At 42.6% G+C, this 10781-nt stretch overlaps 1 protein-coding gene across 1 annotated transcript in view; it reads left to right on the top strand.

Moving 5' to 3' along the window:
- The first annotated feature begins 2832 nt into the window (after nucleotides 1-2832).
- The window catches only part of PLPP4 (phospholipid phosphatase 4), a 94570-nt gene continuing 86621 nt past the window's right edge, over nucleotides 2833-10781 (top strand). The window contains exon 1 of the mRNA XM_077822863.1: nucleotides 2833-2888. Coding sequence (XP_077678989.1) covers nucleotides 2833-2888 — 56 coding nt within the window. The remainder of the gene's footprint in view (nucleotides 2889-10781) is intronic.

The raw sequence follows: 10781 nt of genomic DNA, 5'->3' as shown, positions 1-10781 counted from the left end.
ACAGAGCCTTAAGAGGGGGACCTGATGTACAGCAGCCACCTGAAATGGGGAGGCACTATGAAGAGGGACATATGTATTATACATGGACCTGCTAGGGTAAAGATCACAACACAGATATGAATAATCCAGAGCATACAATTAGTCATTAAGTATGAATATACTGAAGTGAGTTGGTGCCCACATGTTGCAATGATGTTTGTTTTGTAACTGTGTGCAGTAATAATAACCATGTACACTTTCCAAAGAACACATTTTTCAAAGGCCATATGAAAGTAGGTTGGGAGTTTATGTAACTAAATGTGAATTACTCTTTTGCATTAACTGTGGTGATCCTGAACTTCCAGCACAATAAATATGCTAAAAATAATTCAAGTCCCAAGTGCATTCAGGAGAGGGGAATCTAAGTGAGGTTTGTGTTTGTCAGTCTGCACAGGGACTTTGGGCCAAATACGCACACATAAATCTAATCTCAGATATTAGTTGGAGACCGTCCACATGCAGAAGAAATGTAAGTCTGAGAATACACCCCATCCCCAAAGCTACAAGAGAAGAATTCAGACAAACTCTCTGCCTTGGGTGTACATAGAGATCCATAGGCAATAGGGAAGTTTGCCTTGGATCAATTTACAAGGAGGATTTCCTCAGTGAAAAGGGGTCAAAGGAAAACTGCTGGGTCTAGATTATCACAAACTGAGATGTGGAACATGAATTTCATTGCTCAAAAAACAGAACTACTGGTTCGGAAAATGACCACACATTACCAACTGCTTTATGGAACTGAGATACACATAATACTCTATTACTATCACGGATGTTACAATGGACATAATGGAATACATAGTGGAAACAGCCTCATGTTGCATCTTTTTGTCTGTTCATTGCCTATATGGGGCCAGATTCTGCCCTGCTTGCTCTGCAAATCCACTGAAGTCAATGGGGCTACTCACTGAGCAAAGGCAGCACAATTTAGCACTTATATTATAAATACAGGAGTTGTCTTTTTACATGTCTGTAAAGCATCTAACACACTTTCAAGTGCTATATAAATAATAATAATATACATATGATCAGAGATTAAGATGTTACTTGCACTGACAGCAATAAATGTGGTTTAGAAAAAGACATCAGTGCCTAGGCTTGGTACAAAACCTATTATATATGCCAAATACGGTGAAGAAAGTATCCAGAGACTGTTAATCCATTAGGCAAATATTATCCCATAATGCTGCCAAGCACAGTATCCACATGAGTTGTTTGGCCTGTAACTGCCAGCTGCACAAGTTACAGCAATAGTAGCCTTTCCTCTCTCCCCCTCCCCCCCTTTTTTGGGAGGTGCGCCATTTCATATTGCAAACTCCTTCTTTATGAGCCAGTTGCAAGCAAAGAAATTCAACCTGCTGAATCCTGATCTTAGATGCTATTTATTGAAATTACACAGTATCAGAGCGGTAGGTCACATGAGTCAGCCTCCTGCAGTCTGTTCCATGAGTAGATTCCCCCCCCCCCCCAAAAATGGCAACACTCTATGATAAAGGCCAAATTGTTAATTTCTTTCTCGCTGAGAATGCAGATTTAAACTGAGAAGTATTGTACCTTCATTCACTTACTTCAGGGCAGTACAACTATACAGGAGCATTCTTGCCAGGTGTTACCCAAATACTCAATACTACTAGGGGGCGGTTCCATGATTTTGAGCAACCTTCACTGAGCCAGTCCCACTCCTAGCAGGGGCGGGGGATTTGAACTAGCGTCCTCACCGAATATTCATTTTTATTTAGACCTAACAGCCCAGTGTGGAATCCCGTGCGAACGTGAAAGTCCCTAGGCCCTCCCTTTGCAGAGCTGTCCCTATCCACCGAAATGAGCCACTGCTCCGAGAAAAGAAAAAAAAAAAATCTTTCCTGACCGCAGCGGAGTGTCCTAAGCACAGCGCCTGGTGCATGACTCCAGGTGGGTCCAAACGAACGAGGCTTTGCAGGTGTCTGTTTGGGAGCTGGGATTCGCCTTTCCCCAAGAAGCGTGGGAATGCCCAACTTCACCGAACCAGCGGGAGAGTCTGAGCGAGCGAATCTAGTCTGTCGGGCACGGTAAAACCCCCCTTGGGGGAGGAGGGCTGTCTGGATAGGCAGCGGGGCGTGGGCTGTGACATTCTTGCTCATCAGAGACCAGGGGAAACCACCGCCAAGCCTGGGAGCTGCAGGCTGAAGGGTGGGGTGAGCAAACAGTTTATAAAGCACACAGCTAGCGGGGGGGGAGAAGAGTTCCCTAGGGCTGCTGGGCGGAGCCTGAACAGCCAGAGGCAAGCAACAGATAGTTCACCGAGTAGGAGGGCAGGGAAGGGGAGTGGAAGTCCCCGGGATTCTCCCCCGCCTCCGCCTGGAAGTTAGCCCCGGGAACCCTCCCCCTCTCTGCGCTTGGGCACCGGCGGATCAATAGCAGCAGCCGCCGCCGCCGCCCGGGTGGATGTGTCAGTCTGGCGGCGGGGGCTGGCAGTCAGCACCGCCCAGCGCCAGGTGCCTGCAGCCCGGCCCCATTGCTCCGCGGGAAGAAGGTTGTCCGCGTCCAGCAGCTGCAAGAGCGCCAGCCCCGCTGCTGACCCTCAGCCCGGGCGGGGAGGGAATGGACAGGGCGGGTCTGGGGCTTGCTCGGGCTGTGCGGGGCTGCAGATTTCCCCAGCACGTTCTTCCCGGCGCGGGTGGGGAAGGAGCCGGCTCCTGGCCGATCGCACGCCGCGGATTCCCCCCAGCCCGCTCCGCCTGGTTTTGCGGATGGAATTGAAGGCGGGGTGCTGAAGTTCCCGAAGCCTGCCTGGATCCTCCCCTCCGCCAAACCATGCGGGATCTAGCTATCGAGATCGGGATACGAGTTCTGCTCTTCGGTGTCTTCGTGTAAGTACCGGACCGATGGGGAGAACTAGCTCCTGACCCTCCCAGCTGATGCTTCCGGCCGCCCGAACTTTTCTCTGCCTCCCCTTGGAGTTTTCTCTGCCTCCCCTGGCTCTTGGACTTTCTTTGGTCACCCCCATTTCCTTGATAATTACCCCCCCACACACACACACACTCTCCCTCCTTTACACCTCTCCCCCCCCATCATTTCTAGAGATGAAGCCAAATCACGTTCAGTGCCGATGGCAGGTTAATGGCTTAAAGTGTATGGGCTGGCGTGTTTCCTCCTAAATTCCCTCTCTGCCCCCTCGCCCCATTTGATTTTTAAAGCACAGATTTGATCAACTGCGGCAGGTGGGATTGGGATGGCCCTAAGGAAAATAGGACTTAAGGGGCAGGGACAGCAGAAGTTGGACGGGGCTTGTACATGCATGCCAGACGCCTGGCAGTTCCCCTGCCCGTCTGTCCTTCCTCCTCCCTTCGTCCGGCTTCCTTCTTAATACGCTTCCGGCTTTAGCTGAATGTCGAAGGTGGGAGGGAGGGGGAGAAGTGTAAAGAGAAGAGTTAATCACCCCTATCAAAATCGATGCATGCTCCTAACAACGGTTTTCTCACAGCCTTACTAGCCTTTGACTGAGAGCTGCAGTGTTCTGCTTGTAAAGGGGAAGCATTCAGTCTATCTGTGCAAGGTCGTTTTCAGCAATGGTTTCTGCTTCAGTAGCACGCACTGTAGCTTTAAGCAAGTGGATAACTGTTGCTATTCGCCGATCTACGAAAATAGGACTGCAGGATAGTAGGGACCGGTGGTTCGTACCCCTCTCTTGTCATAGACGTTTTTGAAGGCAAAGCTGCTGCAGTGAATTTCATTTTGTCTCGAGGATAATCTTCTGTAAAGAACATGAATAAAAAGACAGGGATGCCCAATCTATGCTGGGATAACAATGATGTGTCAAGCACCTTAACACGTTTGCTATTAAAAAAAATCTCAAGTTGTGTCCGAGACTGTGTGTGTGTGTGTGTGTGTGTGGAGTTCCATCAGGTATTATCTTCGTTTAGAGCAGTGTTATTTTTAATTGCATAACTAATGTGTCAGAGACTTGAAACAACTAGCTGGGTGTCACGTTTCTTTCAGAATCTTCAGGGTGCACTCAACATTCCAAGGACAGGCATTCATGAGAAAAGAGCAATATAATGATGTCATGTTCCTAAGACAGACCTGAATATCAAAATATTGTAGTTTACATTGTGAAGCACGTATATATATATATATATATATATGTGTATATTTGTGTAAAGGAAGCTAAGGAGTTGGAAAACTGACTTTTAAAGATTCTGAAAGAAGTACAAGTACTTCTATACCTACACTATTTCTTTAATTCTTATTCCTTGTCAAATAGTACTACTCTAGTAGAAAGTCCTACAAGAATTCTCTGTTTAAGTTATGTATCAACTATCAACCCAATAAAATTTAATCCTTAACCCCCCCCCCCTTTATGGTAGAATCCTTCACTCTTTAGACATTTGAGCAATGAAAAACTTAAGTATTTTAAATAAGTTCATATTTCAGCTGCTAAACGTTTACAGATTTGTATTCTCAAACTTTGATCTCTCTGCTGTGCATTAGAAACTGCAGCAGTTTTTGATTGAATGAAGGTTACTGCCACCGGATGGCATTTTTAAAAGCCCTGTTTGCTTCTTACCGACTTAACTATGGCTCTAGTTTGACACAAAACAAATACAAAAATAGTACAGGGTATCCATTAAGCCATGACACTGCCTTACAGCTAGTAATATTTGAATCCTTTGATTTTATTTCTATCTGGGCCTGTCATTGCTAGTGAGTCATTTGCCTAATATACTTCTAGCTGATATTCTTCAAAGCTCTTTTTTTAAAATATTGAGGCAGATCTTTTATTAGAAATGGAGCATGTTTGATAATGTGACATCTTCATTTTGATCTAAATTCTGATACTTTTCATAGACTCATAGAAGTGTAGGGCTGGAAGACACCTTGAGAGGTCATCAAGTCCAGACCCCTGCACTGACGCAGGACCAGGTAGACCTAGAACATCCCAGGGCAAATGTTTGTCCAACCTATTACCACCAACCTCCAGTGATGGAGATTCCACAACCTCCTTTGGAATCCTATTCCAGAGCTTAAACTACCTTTATAGTTAGAAAGTTTTTCCTGCTATGTGACCTATATCTCCCTTGTTGCAGATTAAAGATCATTAAGTCTTATCCTACCTTCAGCTGACATGGAGAACAATTGATCACTGTCTTCTTTATAAGAGCCCGAACATATTTGAAGATTATCAGGTGCCCCTGTGAGTCTTTTCTCAAGACTAAAAATTGCCTGTTTTTTTTTTTTTAATCTTTCCCCATAGGTCAGGTTGTCTAAACCTTTTATCATTTTTGTTTGCTATCCTCTGGACTTTCTCTAAGTTTTTTATATCTTTTCTAAAGTGTGGTGCCCAGAATTGGACACAGTACCCCAGATGAGGCCTCACCAGTGCTGAGTATAGTGTGTCAATTACCTCCTGTGTCTTACATATGACAGTCCTGTTAATACACCCCAGAATATTATCCTTTTTCTTAACTGCATCACATTGTTGACCCATATTTCATTTGTGATCCATTATAACCCCCGAGATCCTTTTCAGCAATACTGTCACCTAGCCAGTTACTCCCCATCTGTAGCTGTGAATTTGATTCTTCCTTTGTAAGTGAAGTATTTTTCACTCGTCTTTACTGAATTTCATCTTGACTTCAGACCAATTCTCTAATTGATCAAGGTCATTTTGAATTCTAATCTTGTCCTCTAACACACATAACACTTCAGTTTGGTGTCATTTGCAAATTTTATAAATATACTTTCCACTCCATTATCCATGGCATGAATGAAAATATTGAATAGTACTGGACCCAGGTCTGACACCTGTGGACTCCTTTAGATATGTCCTCCCAGTTTAACATCTGATCATTGTACTCAGAGTAGTTATCAGTCTTTCAACCAGTTGTATATCCACCTTATCGTAATTTCATCTCGACCATATTTTCCGAGTTTGCTGATGAGAATATCATGTGGGACTGTGTCAAAGCCTTACTAAGATCAAAATACATCACATATACTGCTTCCCCCCCATTCACTGGGCCAGTAACCTTGTTAAAGAAAAATGATTTGTTTGACAAATTCATGCTGGCTATTCCTTAAAACCCACTTTTATCCTCTAGGTGCTGACAAGTTTATTAATCTGTTTGTCTCCTTTGGGGTATTGAAGATACGTTAACTGTTCTGTAATTCCCTGGGTCCTCTTTGTTCCCCTTTTTAAAGATAGTCTTCGTCTACCCTTCTCCAGTCCTCTGGGACCTCACCCATTCTCTGTGAGTTCTCAAAAATAATTGCTAACGGTTCTGAGACTGCATCAGCTAGTTCCTAGGATGAATTTCAACTGGCTCTGCCAACTTGAATATCTCATTTAGCAAAATATTGTTTAACCTGTACTTTCACTAGTTTGACTTGCATGCCTTTTCTCTTGTTATTAATATTAACTGTTGAAAGTCTGGTCACCATTTACTTTTCTATGGAAGACTGAAGCAAAATTGGAGTTAACACCACAGCCTTCTTAATGTCATCAGTTATTGGCTCTCCTTCCTTGCTAAATAGGCAATCTACACTCTCCTTCCTCTTTCTCTTGCTCCTAGTATATTTAAAGCCTTTTATGTTCTGTGCATTTTGTGCTTTAGCCTTTAATGTTTTGTCTTTGCATGCTTATGTTCCTCTTTTATACTCCTCCTTAGCAATTCATCCATGTTTCCACTTTAACGATTTGAAAATCAAAAAGAAATCCTCAAAGTACTCTTGATGGAGTCATGTTGGCCTCTTATTATTCTTCCTATCTTTCCATCACAACTGACTAGTTGGCAGTTGTACATTTAATACTGTCTGCTTGAAAAAACTGCCAGCTGTCCTGAACTCATTCATTCCTTACATTTTCTTCCCATGGCACCTTATCTACCTGTTCTGAGTTTGTTAAAGTCTGCTTTTTCAAAGCCCATTCTACTTATTCTGCTACTCTAATGTCTTCCTTTCCTCAGGATCATGAAATTTATCATTTCATGATCACTACCCACCAAATTGCCTTCTATCACCTTAAGATTTGCTATTCCTGTTGGTCAGAATCAAGTCTAAAATGGCTGTCCCCTGGTTACTTCCTCACCTTTCTGAAATGAAAAGATGTCCCCAATACATTCCAAGAACATGCTGGAAATTTTGTGTTTTGCTATATTACTTTTCCAGCGGATGTCTGGTTAGTTAAATTCCCCTATTGCTACCAGGTCTCGTGTTTTGGACATTTGTTATTTTGTTCTAGAAATACCTCTTCCTGGTTTGGAGGTCTATAATAGACTCCTACCATGACATCACCCCATTCCCCCCACTTTTATCTTTTACCCAGTGACTTTTGACTCATCTGCTTCTGGACCTCAGAACAAGTATATATATTCTTGATGTATAATGCAACACCTCCCCTTTTCCTTGCCTGTCCTTCCTGAACAAACTATACCCCTCTATACTGTTATTCCAGTCATGAGATTTATCCAACCAAGACTCTAATGTCAATTAAGTAACAACTTAGCTTATGTATTAATACTTCCAGTTCTTCCTGTTTATTCCCTATTCTTGCATTTGTGTATAGACATCTAAGATGTTGAGCAAATTTCCCCCTGATTTCATTCTTGCAGTTCCTATGACTATTGTAATTTTCCATGTCCCTCCTCTGCCCCCCAACATCTAGCTTTCTGTCAAGGTCACCGTTCTTTAATGCTTATTAGTGGGCTTTTGTCCCTAAACAATTTTTTTTTTTTAAAGCCCTCCTTGCTAAATTGATGAGTCAGTGCACAAAGGTGTTCTTCCCCTTCTTGGTTCGGTGGACCCCATCTTTTCCCAGCAGATCTCCTTCCCACAACAGCATCCCATAATCTGGATTCAATAACTCACAGCTTTCAATGGTGGAAAGAAATGCGTTATGTAAAGTCACCAAAACTCCAAATGCTTAACAACTTAACAAGTCTGGCACTTTCATATGGCTAGTCTTCCACTCTTGCCTTCTGGAACTTCTGGAGAGATATACACATTATGACACTCTAGTAGGTAATTTTCAGCATCTATTTGGCAAAGAAGAGATCATGACTTCTAAAACTACTGAAGATTTTATCATTTGCAATTCACATCTGGGTAGATATTGTTTTATGAAAGCTTGTACATTAGACTAATAGTTGTAAGGATATGATCCCTGGGTTGAATGATAATATACTGACTTTGTATTCTGATAATCTTAGCCTCAAGCAGCTCTTTGCTGCTGCTGAAGTACAATATTTTCCAATCTCTGTTTTTCCTTTCTAAGTTTTATTTTTTGCAGTGAGAAGGGGGAATTATGCTTTTGAAACTTCCTTGGTTCATACAGCTTTATATTTGTTTTATGTTACACCTTGTTTTGTAACACAATCAATGGAGTTATTATGGGGATGGGGAGATTTCTGATTTTTATTAATAATTATTCTACCAGTGTTAGTGAAATCTGGCATATTGACAGTCCTCTGGAGCCTCAAGCCCTCTGTCTATCCTGTCAGCAGCAATACAAAATTATCGTATGCTATTCCACAGTCCTGGCCTGGAATAACCATCTACGGTTGAGAATCTTTAGTATTGGGAGGGCTGTGTGGTCTCCATCCTTCATTAGGGAAAGACCCCCATGTGCATTCCATTTACAAATATGCTGTTGATTTTGTATCACTACCAATTTTCACAGAATTAAATGTTGACTTTAGGAGAAAGGTACTAAACTATGGAACCGATCCTGAGATCTGTTTGTTCCCCCCCAGATGGCTTTTTAGCTTCAACCTTCTAACTCAAAATAATATACTGGAGCATTTTTCATTATGAGACACAAAAGAGAAAGATGCACTTTCTGTACCATAACATTGGCTGATGATGAATGGCACATTTCATAAAGTGCTGAAATATGTATAAGTGGAATATTTAATAAAGTTGTTCATGTAACTTTGCTGACAGTTGTTGAAATCCACTGTATTTCCAGTTTGAAAATACACTGCGACAACTGTCTCTCCTGTACTTAAAAGACTGGAGACTTTCTTTTTGCGGTGATGGTAATCACCATCTTAGACTCTTCTGATGACAGCAAAAAAATTGTACTCTTGAAGGTTTTGAAAGTTTGTTGATCAAATGAATACCAGAAACCACCATAATTTATGCACCTGTTTGTCAGTTCTGTATTAGCATGTAATAGGAATAATTCTCAAGTCCAGACTAATAAAATAATGAGGTAGTCTGAGAAATCATTTAAGTTGATATCTTTATCGATGCTTGATAAATAATTAAGGAACACCTTAACTATTAAAATCAAATAAAACTCCTGTGCCTTTATAAGGACCATGTGCTGAAGATTATTTTACTCCTCAGGGTTTATTGCTACTGAAGCAGAGAGGAGTTCAATAATAATTATTTGAAGATCTCTGCCTGCCTACAGTTCTGAGCCACAACTTACTAAATTGTTTAAAAGGAAAAAGATAGGATAATGCACACTTCCCTGGAAGCAAGGATACATTTCCTTTGAGTGCATTCAGTGAAACAGCCCTCGACCCATAACTGCAAACAGAAGAAACTGTAGTGTTTTGTTATGCCGTACAGTTTTTCCTGGTTCTCATCTGATTAAGTCTTTCCTTTTTTGAAAAATATTCAAGATCATAAAATGGGCTGTCTGAACCCATCCTTCTATGAACGGGAGTGATGACTTGCAGGCAAAGAAATGTTTTTAACTCTAGGAGTTCATCAGCTTTATAAAACTTAAGTGTAGGCAAATTTTATATATGGTTCTGCAAAATCAAATATCTTTTAAAATCAAAGTCAACCAATTTATCTTCATGCTTTAAGTTACTTTGTATTAAAAAGAGATACCATATTGTGTTTACTAGGAAAGATTTTTAGGGTAGTGTAGGATCATTGTTTGATATAACAATCATAGGAGTTTAATCTTATTCTTTCAAGAATAAAAAAAATAGTTTGAACAGATCCATGATCTGAACATATTTTGTGCCTCATGCATTTTGTAGTTATTCCTATGACTCGGTATTTTTGATAGTGCCTGATTGATGCTAAAGCATGTTAAATTTAACCTTTCAACCATGTGACGGGGTCAAGACTCACCACTGCTGGTGCCTCCTGCTGGTTGCTTTGGGAATTAGCTCTATCCAGTCATAGAGCACCTTTTGCATGTGGTGCCTTGCCCTTTCTCTGCTCTGCAGCTTTGGGGACCTGCATTGCTCCCGGCTCAGCAGCGTCCTCTTCAGGACACTGCCCTCCAGCAGTGCCCACTGCTCCAGTCTCACCCCCTTCCAGGGGTGAGGTGTTATCAGCAGTCTTCAATCTACACCAGCTCTAGTGGCCAAATGCAGCCTCAAAGTCTAGCTCCTTTGTTGCAGGGGCCAGCCACAGCTTGTATCAGGCCATGCTCCTCCTCAGCCAGGTGTAGTACAAAGGGGAAGGGGGGACCCAGGTCCACCTGCTACTCTGGGTTCAAACCCAGGGACCCTCTAGTCAGCAGCCTCTCTGCCCTCATCAAACTATTGTCCCTGGGCCACTTCCCCTTCAGCCCTGTGCACCTGCTCAGCCCTTTGTAGCAAGGCCTGCAGCCTGGGGTTTTCCTTGGCCGGAGCTCCCCAGCTCCTTCTGCCCTTCCCCAGCACTGTTCTGTCCAAGGTGCTACCTTTCCACTCAAGAGCCAGTCCTCCTCCCTTGCCAGTCAGGGAGAGACTACCATGCATTTTACTGGCTCTCCCCAGGCCTTCTCTGATTGGCTGCGAGTCTGCGCAGCCTCT

The sequence above is a fragment of the Eretmochelys imbricata genome, chromosome 7, assembly GCF_965152235.1.
Source record: "Eretmochelys imbricata isolate rEreImb1 chromosome 7, rEreImb1.hap1, whole genome shotgun sequence".
Classification (NCBI taxonomy): domain Eukaryota; kingdom Metazoa; phylum Chordata; order Testudines; family Cheloniidae; genus Eretmochelys; species Eretmochelys imbricata.
The sequence above is the reverse complement of the archived record's forward strand: the minus strand, read 5'-3'. Positions and strand labels throughout refer to the sequence as shown.